Source organism: Astatotilapia calliptera, chromosome 1 (assembly GCF_900246225.1).
Source record: "Astatotilapia calliptera chromosome 1, fAstCal1.2, whole genome shotgun sequence".
In the NCBI taxonomy this organism is placed as follows: domain Eukaryota; kingdom Metazoa; phylum Chordata; class Actinopteri; order Cichliformes; family Cichlidae; genus Astatotilapia; species Astatotilapia calliptera.
Genome location: NC_039302.1, coordinates 22,730,410 through 22,748,479, shown reverse-complemented (window position 1 = coordinate 22,748,479; position 18,070 = coordinate 22,730,410). Strand labels below are relative to the sequence as shown.

The 18,070-nt window shown below is 41.2% G+C and overlaps 1 protein-coding gene across 2 annotated transcripts; it reads left to right on the top strand.

The window, feature by feature from the left end:
* The first annotated feature begins 1,175 nt into the window (after nt 1-1,175).
* On the top strand, nt 1,176-15,319 carry qser1 (glutamine and serine rich 1). Of its 2 annotated transcripts, XM_026170107.1 has the most exons (13): nt 1,176-1,780; nt 4,002-4,111; nt 4,237-4,374; nt 5,711-9,022; nt 9,366-9,688; nt 9,914-10,030; nt 10,107-10,240; nt 10,324-10,508; nt 10,624-10,761; nt 10,868-10,965; nt 13,955-14,101; nt 14,274-14,369; nt 14,545-15,319. In XM_026170107.1, exons 1-13 carry the CDS (start codon nt 1,671-1,673, stop codon nt 14,683-14,685), a joined length of 5,049 nt encoding a protein of 1,682 aa, XP_026025892.1. In that variant the 5' UTR covers nt 1,176-1,670; the 3' UTR covers nt 14,686-15,319. The 2 variants fall into 2 exon arrangements, with proteins under 2 accessions (XP_026025892.1, XP_026025899.1); XM_026170114.1 differs by lacking the exon at nt 4,237-4,374.
* The last annotated feature ends 2,751 nt before the right edge of the window (nt 15,320-18,070 follow it).

Below are 18,070 nucleotides of genomic sequence, written 5' to 3'. Positions count from 1 at the left end.
TCCGATTACAAAGCGAACTCCCAACTCTTGAGCCACGATCGCCCCTGTGTAGTCTCTCTGAATCTACACAGATCTGATTTGGGACATACAGGATTAATTCCTGTCACTAACATTAGTTACTTAAAAAGAAAAATAATTCAAAACTCCCCACCTTGGACATTTGTTGTAGTATGGCTTCAAAACGCTAGTATTCAGTATAGCACAGGATACTAACATAAAAAAATATTTGGTTATGTCTTATTTTACTTCATTTTTGCACATTCAGTGACTTACCAGTGTAATTTAGACAGCCATCCAAGGCAAATAATGAAGGATTTACAGCAGTTTTCGATTTTGGAGCGCCTTACATGTGTTCTGTTTCTAATACATGAGCAGATTGTTCAGTCAAAGAGGTTAATACAGCTTTTTCACTCTCTCACACTCACCAAACAAACATGCAGACATGAACAGCTGCAGCTTGACCTTGATGAGGCGATATCAGACGTATCTGTTATTGCTGGTGTTATATGTTGGTGTTGTGACTGCAACATCGTAATAATGTTCATCCAGGATCAACATAGCAAATGACCAGTAACATGTTTTGATGTTATAGCTTTGGAAGGGGAAGGAAAAGGGGGAGGGAAGGGGTGCCTTTGTTTATATAAAACTGTTTTCTGGAACAAATGGTTAGCATTTCAAGTACTTTGTTAATTTATGCAATATAACAAATGAATTATCAACCTAGCTTGACAGTATAAAAAAAAGTTAAATAGATTTAAATTAAAACTAAACCGCCTGCGAATGTATGACAAAACATTCAGCTGAAAATTACATTTCTGTTATATTTTTTTTACATTATTTTTTATCTTTTATTTTATTTTATTTTATTTTATTTATAGTACCACCCATCTATTGACCAGACTATTTTGTGTATATTTGTACTTGTGAAGAACAAAATCAGATAAGAATAAAGACCACATCATGTAAATGATTGGGAGGCTAGATTTAACACTGATGATGGTCATGGATATTTTGTGGTTAGGGTAAATGAGGAAATGAACATAAGTTCAGCTAGCATTCTCTGAAGTAAAGAAAGCATAGCATTTTGTACATGCTGCTGCTGTTAAACAGAAGGTCAAAGCTCGGGTAGCCAGATGCTTGAACACTTGTTTTAGTTCAGGGAGAACAGAGTTCACAACTCGCTGTGGCAGACCGGTGGGATCACCCTTCATTCAAAGGCAGCGCCGCTGCACTGGTACCAGCTTTAGGGTTCGCCTGGTGGTCACGTGACTTTTTTCGCGTGGTGAAGCGAACCGTCGGTACAACATCTCGCTTCGATACATCTGCTCGTGAAGTCGATACCGTAGCTTGTCGGAGAAGTTTGCTTCTAGCGTGACACTGCAACTCATTTCTAATGTGAGAAGTTTCAGTTAGCCAGCTAGCTGCAGCCAAGCGTCAGTGCCTTAGAGAAGTCTCGTGGCAGACTAACTTTACGTGACGGGAGATGAACAAAAAAATAACGAAATCACCCGGTGATACTTTTTTCCACATGATAGCAGCTTGACGCTGTTTTTTTTCTGTGGACTGTAAATTGCATTGACGGGACTTGCCTCGGTCGGTGGGTCCCGGGCTGCTACGATGTGTGTCCGCTGCTCCACGAAGCTTTGCTGGGGAAGTGAATCTTTCACCGGATGATGGACAGGAACTACCCGAGCTCCAGCTTTGCGGACGCGCTGGCTCCACCAGCACAGACCGTAGCTTCGTGGGCCTATGACCGCGGCTCAGCTACTATCAAGCCAAGGTAAAAGATGAAGGAGAGGGCGGGTCACCTTCCGAAGGAAATTTCGGTGATGGAGGGCCTAGCTTTGCTTTTGGAGAAAAGTGCACAGGTCCTTGCGGTTGTCGGGAACACTGGGAGAAATGGTTAAATGTCACAGACGCTGACTTGTCAGTGGTTTCTTAGCCGTGCGTTACTTTTTTCCCACCTTGCTAATTTTTGCTAGCATATCGTGCTTTCAGCACGAGCACACACAGAGTCAGTGAACACAAACTACACAAGATAATTGCTTTATATCTCTACAATAAGGTGGTCATCTGGGTATCCTAAAGTAGCATTTAATCGTTGTGTTTTCTTCAACCACAGGTGCTCGTCAAAGGTAAAACAAGAGAGACAACTAGCAACCGAAGCTAGTTACTATATAACAGTTACAACACTTCAAATTAGTAATTTTCTTTGCTGTGGCGACATGTCTACATTTTTGTAAATCTGTGCTTTTGTTCTAGTAACGAAAGCTTGAGGTCCTTCGTTATATATAGTCCGTGTAACCACAGAACTTGCAAAAGCTGTTGAGGTCTTAGTTCGTGACTTATGACTGATGTGTTATAGTTTGTTCTAATTTGCTATAAAGAGGGGCCATCCTTCATGGCAACATTGTTTTATCTGGTACAAATAAGCTACATTGTTCTCACAAGCGGAACAAAAGTAACAGTCTTCGTAGAACAGATAAACAAAGAGTATAAATTAGCCTGTAAAAAAAAAAAAAAAGACTGTCATGTGCTGGATGGCAAAAAATGTAATAATTATGAAAATCAAGTGGCTATGATAAATAATGAAGTAAATTATTGTGGCTGATCTCTGCTTCAGAAAATCTAAGATTACACCAGTTTGTCTTATTTTATGACCTAAATAAAATAAGATAGTGGCTGCTGATTAGCAGGGATGTTTCCATTCTGAAATCTAACTCATCAGAGTAACATGGTAATTAGCATGTTGTGTGTTGCACTTGTTGTTATTGATTCTAAAGTGTAAAAAGAAACTAGCAAAGATGAGTAGGGAAATAATCTGGTGTGTGCAACTGTTGAAAGGAACAGATGAGGGAAGAGACCTTCCTTAGCTTGCTTCATCCACCAGTATTTACCTTTAAGGCAGCACTTTAGCTCAAGCCAAACTGCATCTGATTAGCTGGAGAGCAAAAATGTCATACGTCAGATTTTAAATAAACATCCCCCCCAAAAAAGATGGATAAAAGTTACTTGACCAGTCTATTTATTGATGACTTTTCACACCATTTTTACATCCAAATGTTCACACCATCCAAATGTTTACAAGATATAAATGCCTTACTCGCTTAGCCAAAATGGTTGCTAAAGAATGAAGTGCCTCATGTTATACAGCAAAATGTCAAATGACATTCCTAAGCAAACAAATTTTGACAAATCAGTGTCCTGTATTGTTATATAATTGTTGTTAGCATTTGCGGTGGTCTCTCGGACTAGCGTTTTTCCATAACAGACAAATAGCCACGAGAACCCTTGAAACAATAATACATTCATCCAAGAAATCTTTTGGACGGTTTTACCACACTGGTGATTGGTATTGTTTACTCTACATGACACATACACAACTTGGGTTGCTATGTTTTGTTATAACTATAATACAGAGAGCTGCAGTTTTCTTCCTGTGCAGAGAAAGTGAGTCTACTGAATTTGTCGACAATAAACTGACAAAACTTTACAGACTGATTACTTGATCTTGCTTGCTGTGCATGAAGAGCAATTCACAGTTACTTTAGAAATATTCATACATCTTCACTTTTTGCATAGTTAAGATGGTGAAGAGCTGTGTATAAATCAGACTATGAGTATAACAGTTTCAGTGTTTCCTTGAGCACAGCCATCCCAATCATTTCTAAAAGGAATATATATCAGGATATTTTTGACTGTTGTCTCTTATGCTAGCCTGATTAGCCAGTCGAGTAAACCTTGATCAAGGAGATACATTTAGCAATTTTATTGCAGCCATCTTGGCAGCACTCCATCAGTCACAGCATGTCATAACTTTGTCAGTGTTTAATGTTAATTTGTGAATAAGAGTGGCAACTTTATTATAAGTGTTTCAAGAAGAAAAAACTATAAATGCTTATTTTAATCCACTGTATATACTCATATTTGACTTGGTTGTGCACTGCTGTTTGTAGAGATGATAGTTCTAATGAATCCCCTACATTTGTTTGTATATGCAGCCCCAGTTACGGTGCAACATACCTTGATGCCGAGCTCCTCCAGCGGCAAAGCTACACTACGACACACCAGCTTCCCACGTACACTACATCACATATTCCTGTTGCAACAGGTGAGTTATGGCATTATAATGAAATATTGTTTTAAAGTGACCAGTTTTACCAGGTAATATGTATTCATGCAGAAATTTTTGGTTTAAGCACAGACGCATCTTTCTCTTCCTCTTTTGAATGTCAGGAGCACTAGAGTCAAACAGTAGTACTCCAGAGACCTCAATCATGAGCTTCCTTTCAGCCATGGAGTCGAGAAGCCTTCAGGCTGGTCCTGTTAGTGCCTCATTGCTTTCTCCTTATAGACCCCCATCATGGCCTGCTGGTGAGAACACATCAATCTTTCAATCTTAGTTATATTATTTAAAGAAGAAATCATTAAGTATAGAGAGAATGTAACACGCCATACTCTGAAAACCATGCCCACGAGATTGGGGAAAAATTTAGACCCTAAAGTGTGCAACCAAATGTTGGAACAGTGAAAAAACTACTCTTACTAGCTAAATATATTTGGTTTCACTATGTGTAGGGATTGTTTTAGCAACCTTAGCTGTTAGAAACTGAACGTTGTCTATATTTGTAAGCTGCTGTAATCTGATAAGGCACATGCAAGTGCAGTAATATTACTCTTCGCTTTTAACTTATCCATGAAAAAACACATGCTGCATAGATAGCCATGCAGTGTCAGGATCTTTCCATTTTCCCATTACTCTTGCTCATAGTGCTTCAAGTCTTATTGACAGTATCCATTTTTGTCTTATAAAAAGCTCAGTTTCAAAGTTCTGTAGTTCTTCAGCTTATAAAAACTCAGTTCTGCATTCTTTGCCCTGTTGGTAGTGCATGCTACACAGCAGCTTTTAGGTGTTTTTCAGTTCAGTGCTAGCAGGTGAATCTCACAAGGAGGCCCTTGGATCTCACAAGGAGGCCCTTTTTGTGCAATGTAAAGTCAATAGAAACAATTGCACAATTTTCTTTTTCTCCAATTTGGGTGGGACCTAAATGCACTCTGTAAGCATCAATTTGTCACTATTTCACAAATTGCTTAGAAGCTTAGGACACAACTTGACTTTGCACCACCATCAATTCTGCTGGCTACATTGTTACATGTATACAAGTACTACAGATAGAGTATTGTAATGCTCTCTGATCTGCTTTGGTAGACAAATTGATATATGTGATGACACACTTTATAAATTACCTTTAGCATCTTTTTTTGTGAATCAAGAAAAACTTGCATGGATACAAAATATTTGTCCAGCTCTGTTTCTCAATTCTTCTCACTAATAGAGCAAACAATGTTTGTATGTATGTCTGTTCTTCACTTTTCTCCTGAGTGTATTGCTGAGGACCTGTGTAAGCATTTGATGTTTATGGAAAGGTGATAACATTTTAATGCCTTCTTCCTGTTGCAATTCAACCACTGGCCACACTACATTACTGTTCTAGCACCCTGCCAGGTCTTTGTTAATATATGCTAGTAGAGACCTTGCACTGTGTACCTATGGTCCAAAGGCTGAGTATGATTAAAATGAAATATGTTGGGGGATGTTGGCATTTCAGATTTTGTATTACCTTTTGCACATGAATTTTGTTTATTATGAAAATATTGCATGTGTAAGATGCTTGTACTTATGTTCTGTGTGTGTGTGGTTTCCATGCAGGTGCCAACTCCTCGACCACAGAACTATATTTGACGGGTGCCCTGCCTTCTACAGCTACTTTCCCCTCTACACCTGCGCTTTCATCCTGTCAGCACACAGGTGCCTATCCTACCAGGAGTTATGCCACCAACCCTTCCCTGACTCTCCAGGATCCTGCCTTTAGCACTTCTACCAATGGCCTGTTTTCTCACCATGATCCCCTCCTGCATCTTAAGTCTAACCAGACTGTGCTTCCCACTGCCTTGGCCTTCAATCATCTTTCTGCCTCTGCTCTGGGCTCACCGCTCCCTGTACAGTCCTCCACTTACCGCTCAGCCCAAGAGTCTGCACCCCACCTCCTGCAGCCCCAGTTTAGCCTCTTACCTTCTACCCTATCTGCCACTCATAGTGCGAATCAGCCATTTGGGGCGACAGTTTTCTCAGGCTCTATTGAAAGAGCCCTTCAGCGTGAATGTAGTGTGATCAAACACCACCAGAGGCCTTCTAGTATCCATATAGCCTCAGAGCAGTTACCTAGTTCGGAGCAGTCCTTACAGGGATATTTCGGTTCAGGCAGCGAAGCGGATGTATCCTACCAGCAGGAACCATCCCATCAGCCCTCCGTGTCCTGCAACCCCTCCACAGGAGCAGATTCCTCTCAAGCAGTCAGTGGTTCCCTACAACCCAAAACAGATTGTACAACACAAGTATATTCATCCACTTCGCTGCAGAAGACGAATGAATGTTCTTCCAAACTAGCTCCACAGCCTGCAGGAAATGAAGAGATGCACTCTCAGAACCTGTCAGCGGGGTCTCCTGAGCGTTATTCCTCCCCTGGACTGAAGCAAAACTCTGTGATTATTAACCAAGAGGCAGTCCAGCTGTCTAGCCTAATTTCCAACACTTTATCTCAAACTTATATCACACCTCATACACAGTCACAAGCCTCCAATTCCACTTCCGACAAGCTCTCCTCCCTTTATGATACTCTCCCTTCACTCTCCAGCCAGTCTGACAATGTGGCATCCATTAGTCAGTCTCTTGTTTACTCATCTACTCCTGGGCTGAACCAAGAGCAGGGCATCCAGTATGGAGCCCAAGTACAGAGCTTGTGTCAAGGAAATCTGTCTGAGAGTTATCCCACATCCCACTCGCAGGGTGCCTCAAATGTGATTTATACTTCTCAATCACAGGTGCAGAATTCAGTGACCCAGTCTCAAAGCTTTATCACGGGAGAATCCCTTAACTCTTCTTTCCCACCCACATGTGCACAGAGCCTGCCCACATCATCTACAGTGGACTACACCCTCATGCAGGCCTCCGTGGGAGGCAAAACACACGACACTCTGTCCCACCAGCAGCACTCACAACCCAACACATATGTTTTGTCTGCACCTTTGCCTACCTACTCTTCAGCGGCTCAAGCCTTACAAAATAACATAACCTCCATACAGGACATAAAGCCAACATATGGCAAACAAAAACTTGAAGAGGTGCCTCTCCAAGGCCTCGAGGCTCTGCGGCAGGTCTCCGTGGAGGCCTCCATAACATGTAACAGTATAGTTTCCCATAACAATGTCATCTACGTTGTTTCAAAAATGGATGATCACCCTAAAGCACAGAGTGTTATTCGAAGCAGTTCACGTTCTGATGACCAGATTATGGGACTACGTCATGTAAATACAGTGCCGGTAAAGGATGAAAGAATGGGTTCTCTAAGCCAACAGCACATTCATTTAACTAGTGCCAATGGTCATGAAACTTCTAACACAAAAACTACAGACTCCACCATTGAATCCTCACATATACCCCTGTGCTCAGAGCCGCTCAAGCAGCATCCTCTCCAACTTGAATCTGCTGAGGCACAGCAACAGAATCAACAGAACCATAACCAGACTCAGGCTTTAGCAGCCCACACCCAGTTTATTGCTATTCCCAGTGCTCAGGTTCATCCTGAGACCAATCAAGTAATTTTGCTCCAGCAGCCAATTTTGAATAATAGTCAGAACACATCAAAGGTGATTCCAGTGCAAGCTATTCAATCGGGACAAGGCCTTGGCCCTGTTCATGTCCAGTATCTTCAGATGGACCGAGACCTGCTGGGTCCAAGTGTTACAGAAACCCAGAGTCAGCAGGGCACAGTAGTGTCTGAACCAAGCTCAGAATGTCCTACGTCTAAACATCACTACAGCCAGTTGACAAATCAGCAGTCAAGCGATGCCAAAAACCACTTTGCTGTCAACTCTATTTGTTTCTCTGACTCTATTCTACTTCCAGATGACAGGAATATTTTGTCAAATGTTGATGACATCCTCGCTGCCACAGTAGCTGCCTGTGGCGTGTCACCACAGGACTTTGTCAAAGCTACATCCTCTGCTGAGGCTGATATGGCAGTGATGGCAAGTCCTATTGATTCCAAAGGTCACTTCCAGACTGTTGATTTAAGACACATGTCACCTAGTTTCTCTTCAGCACAACAGCCAATTATCACTAACACTATCTCCCAAACCATCACCATGACATTAAACGGACCACAGATGACAACAGACTGTCAGGGTGGATCTGGTACCCACAACAACAATAATGAGCTTCATGCTAATGGAGACATAAGGTGCTCTGACAATAACTATCACTCAGCTGGGCAGGTATACGACTCCTCAGGTCCCCAGAATAGAATTCAAGGGAATGCAAAGTGTATTAAAACTGATGATGGACTCATGGAAAGTCCAAATGGTGAGGACTTTACCAAAAAGAAGGCTCGCTCTAAGTCATTGACTAAAACAGGCAGTCACAAAGAGGATGGTGGACTGGCCGGACCAGCCAAACGTAGTGGGCAGACCAAGCGGCAAAACTCGAGGGGTAGTGATGTGAGCTCACCATCTGCGGCACACGGTTTATATGATGGTTGTCCACAGCAGGAGAGAATCAGGCAAAAGATTCGTGAGGTGGAAGAGAAACAACCAGAAGTCAAAACTGGCTTTATTGGCTCCTTCCTAGACTTTATCAAGTCTGGGCCCAAACAGCAATATTCTCCAAGTCCAACACGAACAATTAATCGCCCTAGAAAGGCTTGTACCTCATCCAAACAGTGTACTATGCCAGCTTTGCCCCCAAAACTGCCAACTTTGCCCACGCCCTTAATTCCCCAGGACAGTCCAGCAGTAAACTCCCAGCAGAAACGTCTTGATGAAGATCTACAGAAGAACTTGGAGACCCTGCCATCATTCAGCTCTGATGAAGAAGAGAACACTGGAAAGAACCAGGCTCTGAGGAACAGCATCAGCTCAGCTCTCTCAGCTCTGGATGAATCTTCAGATCGGAAAACTAGGACAGGTAATCACACTCTGTAGCATATGGTACATGCTCAGTAAATAAGTATGTGTGTAAATAAGTATAATAACCATGCCCAAAAATGCCAGGGTATTGATGCTAATGAAGCGATAGTAAAGAAAGAAACAACCAAATTAAACTGATGTTTAAAACCAGCAACTAGGTTAGTTGGATCCCATTTGTATTTTTTCCTGTATATTGTTATAGAAACCTGTAAAACATTGACATTCTGTAACAGTGTGTATCTCATGCTCGAGACAGAAGTATTGTTTGCCTAAATACAAGACAGTGAACATTGAACTTTATTCATTTTCCTTTTTCTGTCTGTGAATTTGTGCTTCTTCAGATAATCAGTTTCAAGGTTTGATGTTGAAGCCAGAAGAGGTTCCCAGCATGCCCCACGCTGTCACCGACAGTGCGCCTCCCGTGACATCCTGTGTGCTGCAGGTACCCACTCCTGCACAGACAACAAACGCAGCCTCAGGAAAGACTGTTTTTGCAGCAACAGAGGAGTCCAAAGAGACACCACCTGGCCAGTTGGCTATGCCTTTAAAGAGTGTAGCCATGGCAGGACTCACTGATGAGGAGCTGTCGGACAGCGGAGGAGAAGGAATGTATCGTGAGAGAGACGAGTTTGTTGTCAGGAATGAGGATATCGAAAACCTAAAGGTACGGGAAGTGAAATGAATGCTTGTAACACTTGATATGGGCAAAATTGAAAGTGTAGCACAGGTCAAAATGTTTATAATATAACACTAGCATTTCAAAAGTAAGCCTTGATGCAATGCAGTGTAACTTAATTTAATTCCTCTTCAATTGTAAGTGATAGACTTAAAAAAAACTGCTTCCACATACTGAAGCCTATTCTGCATTGTGCTGTGTTTCTCTGTTTAGGTGACAATGAAAGCAGGCAGTGAGCCTCCAGCCATCTGGAAGGTACAGAAGGCTCTGCTGCAGAAATTTGTGCCTGAGCTGAGGGATGGAAAGAGAGTCTTCTCAGCTACAAACAGTGTAAGTAGACTATGCATATATAGTTTGATTATACAAATTAGTTTTGTCAACTAACACTTTCTTCTTGTCCGTTTAGTATCTTGGGTACTTTGGTGATGCCAAGACAATGTACCAGAGGGTGTATGTGAAATTTTTGGATACAGTTAACAAAAGGGAATATGTACGAGTTTGTAGTCAGAAGCCACGCTGCAAACCCATGAACTCACTAAGGTAAGTGTAGACTACTGGCTCCTATAATTCATAATAGATTTTTCTGAGTTATCTCAGCTTTTTTTTTTTTTTTTATCACACAGGGGTTTTCAGGTGAAAACTTTGCTGGGCTTGACAGCCACTCCTACAGTTTTCCAAAACCAAAAGCCCAGACCCAAACAACTTAAGCCAAGAGCAGAGCCTCCACCAAAAAAGAGGAGGAAATGGAAGGAGGAGTTTTCACCCACTGCCTCTGGATCATCTGCAGAAGAAGGAGGCGAAGAGGATGGTAAAGAACAAGTTTAAGTTTTTAAGGAACTCTAGTTTGTTGTCTAGATTTTGTCACACTCTCACTGCCCTTCGATGCCTCCTGTGTGTTTTATCTCTCTCCCGTACACACTCAGAGTTAAACCCTCCGCTACCGTTTGCTTCCCGATTACTCAACACACGAACCATGAAAGAGACATTCAGGAGCTTCGTGGAACTGCTTATCAGTATTGCCTTAGATGAAGATGTAATGACAGCACTTGAAAGGGCAAATGGTGAGCAAGATACTTTTTGGACATTGTTCTTAGTTAGATTGGCTTAACGGTTTAGGATCCCTCACATCATTGCTTGCTGACTTTTCTTTTGTCTCATCCATTTCAGATGAATTGCTGCTGCCACATATGAAAAGAGTGGATGGAATGATCACTGACAACAGAAAACGTTTACTTCACAAACTACACATAGAGCAGGTGTTGAAGGTGAGTGTGGAAATGAAGCTGCACATACAGTGGGGCAAAAAAGTATTTAGTCAGCCACCGATTGTGCAAGTTCCCCCACTTAAAATGATGACAGAGGTCAGTAATTTGCACCAGAGGTACACTTCAACTGTGAGAGACAGAATGTGAAAAAAAAAATCCATGAATTCACATGGTAGGATTTGTAAAGAATTTATTCGTAAATTAGGGTGGAAAATAAGTATTTGGTCACCTCAAACAAGGAAAATCTCTGGCTCCCACAGACCTGTAACGTCTTCTGTAAGAAGCTTTTCTGTCCCCCACTCGTTACCTGTATGAATGGCACCTGTTTGAACTCATCATCTGTATAAAAGACACCTGTCCACAGCCTCAAACAGTAAGACTCCAAACGCCGCCATGGCCAAGACCAAAGAGCTTTCGAAGGACACCAGGAAAAGTATTGTAGACCTGCACCAGACTGGGAAGAGTGAATCTACAATAGGCAAGCAGCTTGGTGTGAAAAAATCAACTGTGGGAGCAATCATCAGAAAATGGAAGACATACAAGACCACTGATAATCTCCCTCGATCTGGGGCTCCACGCAAGATCTCATCCCGTGGGGTCAAAATGATCATGAGAACGGTGAGCAAAGATCCCAGAACCACACGGGGGGACCTGGTGAATGACCTGCAGAGAGCTGGGACCAAAGTAACAAAGGTCACCATCAGTAACACACTACAACGGCAGGGAATCAAATCCCGCAGTGCCAGACGTGCTCCGCTGCTGAAGCCAGTGCATGTCCAGGCCCGTCTGAAGTTTGCCAGAGAGCACATGGATGATACAGCAGAGGATTGGGAGAATGTCATGTGGTCAGATGAAACCAAAGTAGAACTTTTTGGTATAAACTCAACTCGTCGTGTTTGGAGGAAGAAGAATACTGAGTTGCATCCCAAGAACACCATACCTACTGTGAAGCATGGGGGTGGAAACATCATGCTATGGGGCTGTTTTTCTGCCAAGGGGACAGGACGACTGATCCGTGTTAAGGACAGAATGAATGGGGCCATGTATCGTGAGATTTTGAGCCAAAACCTCCTTCCATCAGTGAGAACTTTGAAGATGAAACGAGGCTGGGTCTTCCAACATGACAATGATCCAAAACACACCGCCCGGGCAACAAAGGAGTGGCTCTGTAAGAAGCATTTGAAAGTCCTGGAGTGGCCTAGCCAGTCTCCAGACCTCAACCCCATAGAAAATCTGTGGCGGGAGTTGAAAGTCCGTGTTGCTCGGCGACAGCCCCAAAACATCACTGCTCTCGAGAAGATCTGCATGGAGGAATGAGCCAAAATACCAGCTACTGTGTGTGCAAACCTGGTAAAGACCTATAGTAAACGTTTGACCTCTGTTATTGCCAACAAAGGTTATGTTACAAAGTATTGAGTTGTATTTTTGTTATTGACCAAATACTTATTTTCCACCCTGATTTACGAATAAATTCTTTACAAATCCTACCATGTGGATTCATGGATTTTTTTTTCACATTCTGTCTCTCACAGTTGAAGTGTACCTCTGGTGCAAATTACTGACCTCTGTCATCATTTTAGGTGGGGGAACTTGCACAATCGGTGGCTGACTAAATACTTTTTTGCCCCACTGTAAATGTAGATTTGTGTTGTCTTGATGCATGCGCAAGGTAAGGAAATCCCCCAAAATATCCAGAAGAACAGAATACATTTCATTTAGGGTCGATTTGTGTTCTAGTCCCATGGGCGCTGAAAATGGTGGATGTGTACCGTATCATGCAAAGGTCGCGAGCCACCCCTCATTTCATCACAGTCCAGCCCTGGTGCCTAACCATTTTTAGAGGAATGTTTCTTTTGTTTGTTGAAGACATGTAACACTGCCCTATGAATCATTCAAGGATATACCTAACTCAAGGGAGGAACCGGTGTTGTATCTGCACATAACAGACAACAAAGAACTAGTTTTAATTTGTGTCTTCAGGCACCTTGGTACTGGCTGACTATCCAAAAAAAGATACATTTATACATTAAGAAAAGGAAAAACAAATCCAGCAAAGTCCTGACACAGAAGAGATACATCTGACTCATCAAAACAACAGTTTAACAGTGTCTGTAGTAAGGGTGTCAAATATAAGGCCTGGGAGCCAAATTTGGACCTGCAAAGATCCAAATTCAGCCAGTTGGTTGACTTTGGAAAATGTGAATGAGGGCATAATTCTTTGTCATTTTACAGCTTTTCTTACCCATAAAGCTCTCCTTCATGGCCATTCACAGTACACCAAAGTAATTAAATTTTAGAATTCTGTCATTTCCCACATTAGGGTTAGCTGAGTCATGCTGTCAGATTTCTTTCATTTACTACAGTAGCATTTCTTTACCATGTAGGGAAAACTGAGACATCATGTTGAAATTGCACTTTTTTGTCTTTATATTAAGACATCTCATTGATTAAATGCATATTTAAACTTTTTACATTGACAGAAATTGGAATTTCACCAGTCTGGCCCACATAAGATCTAAAGTGGGCTGTTTGTGGCCTGCAATATAAAATGAGTTTGACCTCCCAGGTCGACAGCCATCTATAAAACATGGTGGAGGCACTGTCATGATTTCGGACAGCATTTCAGCAAGTGGTCGTGGTGATCTTTTAAAGGTTTTTGGAATTATGAACACAGAAAAGTAGCATTAGTTTTTGATCCACCATATAATTGTATGATGTGTAACATCTTCATGTTTTCAGTATGACAATGATCCCAGTCAGTCATCAGTTGGTAGCCAATGAGCATGTTGACTCATTAGTTTCACTGTCGGAAACCCTCCTCTGGCTTCACTTCTGGTTTCGCATGAGTAAGATAGTAATGGCAAAATGCAAATGTTTTACTTCAAAGGTTTTGCATATGCGTTCTAGATCTACTTTCATTGCAATAGGAAAATAAGCATTAAAGGATCTTTACTGCACTGTGTGAACCTAAGTAACTTGTGTTCTTTAGGCAGCACTAGACAGCTTCCCAGAGATCTCAGTGGTGACTGAACTGAAGAAGGATGGGGAAACACCAGCCTTCAAAGTACGTCTCAGTGGACGTGCCTACAACAAGAAGACTATGAAACCCCAGAAGAGCCCCAACACTATGCCTCAGGTAATTGTACTTCTAATGTCTGTCCATAAGAGGGCGCAGGTTCACCGTTTGTTAATCTTTAGGTTTGCTGAGCACTGAAGCGACTACCTCCTGCTCTCATGCTGTTTGACTAATATAAAAAAAGAAATATACTAATTATTCAAATTTTTTTAATTATGTTTCCCTCTTTTAGGAGTATACAGTAGACCAGCAGAAAACTCAGTGGTTTTCTCTATACCATTCTTTGCAGCATTACAAGTACCACACATACCTCATGTGTAAGGATGAGGTAAGACAATGTGTCTAGTTTCTACTGAATGCATAAAGCTGTTTTGTTTAGTTTTAGATTTTTTTGTGAGTTCTGTAAATATTATTTTGCAGATTTAACGTCACTTGCTTACTTCCACATGGAATTTATTTGAATTAATTGTATTTTATGCTCTGTTTGTGGTGTTGTCCTTCAGATTGCATCTCTGCGGGTGCAGGCAGGGGACCTGGGGCAAGAGGAGACTGTGCAGAAGTGTCTGCAAAACGGGGCTTGGGTAGAGGGGCTCTTTGATCGCTTTGGAGAGCTAATCAATCAAGTGCAGCAGGCCTGCAGATGAAAGCCTTTAACATGCTTGGTTTAAAAAAAAGTCCAACTTTTGAAAACCAGAAAATGCCTCCAGCTCAAAATGTGACCGAGAAGGATGGAGTGAGTCTCTTCTTCAAGCGCAGGGTGTTTCGGATCAACTGATTTGCCTGTTAAAGACTGTTGGGAGACTGTGGAGTAAAAGTGGCACGAGTGCAACAGTGAGACACACAGTGTTTATCACTGCATCCCAGCAGAAACCTGGAACTTCATCAACAGAGGACAAGAACTTTGTTCTTGGGAGCATTTTGGAAGGCTCCCACCTAGTACTTCTCCTAGTCTTTGTAGGTTTTTATAGTTAAAAGCCCACTTTTATGGGCTTTTCCATAGATTTATATTCTTTTTAATTTTTTTCTTTTTTAAGTTAAATGCCAGATCATGACCAGATTGTATGCACAATATAGAAGGCAATCAGCACAGGAAGTAGAACACAGCAAATACACAAGCAGAGCAAGCCTTTGTCAATCTTTTAAGTAAGCTCACATGCAAAGTTGATCTGTTGTTTTGTTTAAAAAAAGAACTATACATTATATATAACTATAGTTATATACTGTTTGCAAAACATCACATTTGTAATACGGTGCCAGCTTATATATATGTATAATGTACATTTTGTAAAAAAAAAAAAAAAAAAAGGAGAAAAAAAATAGCAGGACGTTGGAACAGCAGCAAATCTCTCTTTAGCAGCTACATAGTGCGTCTATACTATAGTTTAACATTTGTGTTTCAAGCCAACCATTTGCTTATAGGAAACATCTTTGATTGGAATCAATGCAGTTCCAGTACTGCTTTTTATTAATCTTTTTATTAATCTCAGACATTGTTACCTTGGCTTATCTATGGGTAAATGAATGCAAATGAATTGCTTTACAGACATAGCCTACATTTTATGATAAAAGTATATATTTTCACAGAAGAAAATGGTTATTTCTAAGACACGTTTTGATTATCTTTTCACAGTTTTCCAGAATTTACTCTAAGTCATTTATTTTATTCTGTCAAAAATAATCTTGTTCTTAAAAGATGCAGTTTGTAAATAAAACACTGCATGTATTAGGTATGTGTTTTTCTAGGATATTTTTTTGCCAGGAACTCCGTGAGATTTTTTTCTGGAATCCCATTTTTCAGAGCAATTATTTCTAAAAAAAAAAAAAAAACAGGGTGTGAGGTGCATATATAAACACTGCCTTTATTTTGGAATCTGGATTTTCTTGGGTGAATACCTTCTGAGACTGATTACAATCTGAATCAATGAATTTTCATAGAATCCCTACAGACACGTCACATAATGCCACCATTGCATTTGGTCATAGTTTGGGAAGATTGCAGCAGGACTAACTAGGCATGTGACACCTTTTTATCTGTTTTTGCACAATCACCAAACCACATGGGGACTTTTCTGCAGTGTTGCCGTAATATTATAGAATAACCAAATACGATTTTTTTCTTTTTTGACTAATGTTTGATCAAAGTCGATATAAGGAGATTGTGTTTCATTATCAACTGTAACCTTTTTAGAACATAGATGTACTGTTTTCAGTTTTATTTGTAACTTTGCTATAACAGGGGCCAAGTGCTACATTTAACATATTTGAAATGTTAATCAGACAGAAGAGCCCAGCAGAAAAAGTTACAACAGTCTTGCTGCAACCAAATAGTCTGTATGGATTTTTCAGCGTAGCCAGTCACAGTTTGCTTCTCAGCTTCCTGAGGGGTCTGGTTATGTTAGATTTCTCTTGCTTGTTGGAAGTGTGCTGTTAATATTGGCTCACATCTTCCATGAGGACACAACGAAGTGAGAAACTTGCCATGTTGCTCGCCCACAGTGCTCTCGTGACCTGAACTTTTCACATATTTATGGGTGGCTGACTTTGTGTCGTCTGAAAGAGTCTCTGGGCTGTTGAATAAAATATGACTGTCCAGCCAGACCAGTCACAATGCAAAAAAATGACTGGCAATCCCCAAAAAACAAAAGTGTCTCTGTACTTCACTGACTGCACTGTGAGGAAAGCCACTGTCCTCTGTCCTTTGGAGTTGGAGAGGCTCGGGGGTGGAGGACAACTAGTCAGGCAAGCGTTTGGGATTCCATTACGGGCACAACGGGTAGGGAGAGATACTGAGCGTCTGCTCTCCAGATGAAAAGCATATGAATTTTAATGCACTGCATTGTTCCATATGTGGGAGACAGACTGGAGGCACCCCCGAGGCAGCATGAGAATGTGAGAAGGGCACAGAAACGAGATGGCTGTGTGCTGCGTAAGGCTGCATATCACTGACAGTCTTGAGGTTAGAAATAAATGTCTCTTCGTGAAACCTGATGCACTGAGTGTCGATGATGATCTAGTTTAAAATCAGACCTGTCGTGTGTACACGTGCAGGGTGAAAAGTAGTTATCTGTTGCAAGTAGAGTTACCAATTTGTATTTGCTGCAGCTGGAGTCTTCTACTGACAAAGTCAAGATCTGTATTTGGGCGTTTGTTAGCAATTAGCAAAAAATACAACTACGTTTTTATTTACGGTCAGTCTTGAAATATTTGTTCTTTACTTAAGGTTTTCCACTTTTGCTGCTGTAGTTTATGCTGGGTTTTACTCGACTGCAGCACTTCAAAAGTTGTCTAACACTTACATACCATTGTGAGACGTTTACATACATTCACGGGCATTAATACTATGGTAATTTGAGGCTTTTAATCATTTTTGAACTGTTCTTTTTCTAGAGTGGAATGATTGTACAGCCTACATTTTTAATGAGTTTGAAGGATTTTCTCTAATCCACACAGGGTCAAAAGTAAAGATACAGGCTCAAATAAATACATACAAGCCCAATGATATTTAGTTAAATACCACTTAGAAAGTTGCACCTCGCCTAGACCTTCCAAGGTGTTTTACAGGTTGCCATCAACAAGCGTTTGGCATAAATCTGCCTCGATAATCTGACCAGAGTTCATCTTTATTGGTCGGTCTCCCGGCACAGACGTGGCTTTAAAGCATAGTCCCTAAATTTTCAATAAAGTTGAGGCCAGGGCTTTGAGAAGGCCATTCCAGAAGCTTAATGTTAGCCTGCTCTATAAACCAGTTTTGATGTCTAAGTTCCAACCATCTTGCCGTTGACTTGAGGTGAATTTCAAGACTTTTGGAGTAGTTCTTCATTATTCTTTATTGTACCAGTGCCAATTGTAGCAAACCAGCTCCAGACCATGGTGCTACCACCACCATGCTTGATCGATGGTGCAGTGTTTGTAGGTTTGAAAGCTTAATGTTTCCTCCTCCAAACATACTTCTTGTCATTGTGACCTAAAGGCTTAATCTTTGTCTCAACTGACCATAAAATGTTTCTTCAGAAGGGATTTAACTTGTCC

What these genes read in the sequence shown, in the direction of transcription:
- qser1 (XM_026170107.1), top strand. Translation starts at nt 1,671, where the DNA reads ATGATGGACAGGAACTACCCGAGCTCCAGCTTTGCGGACGCGCTGGCT. An exon ending in TCAGCTACTATCAAGCCAAG is followed by an intron (nt 1,781 to 4,001) that starts GTAAAAGATGAA and finishes TTGTATATGCAG; the next exon opens with CCCCAGTTACGGTGCAACAT. An exon ending in TCTTCTCAGCTACAAACAGT is followed by an intron (nt 10,031 to 10,106) that starts GTAAGTAGACTA and finishes TTGTCCGTTTAG; the next exon opens with TATCTTGGGTACTTTGGTGA.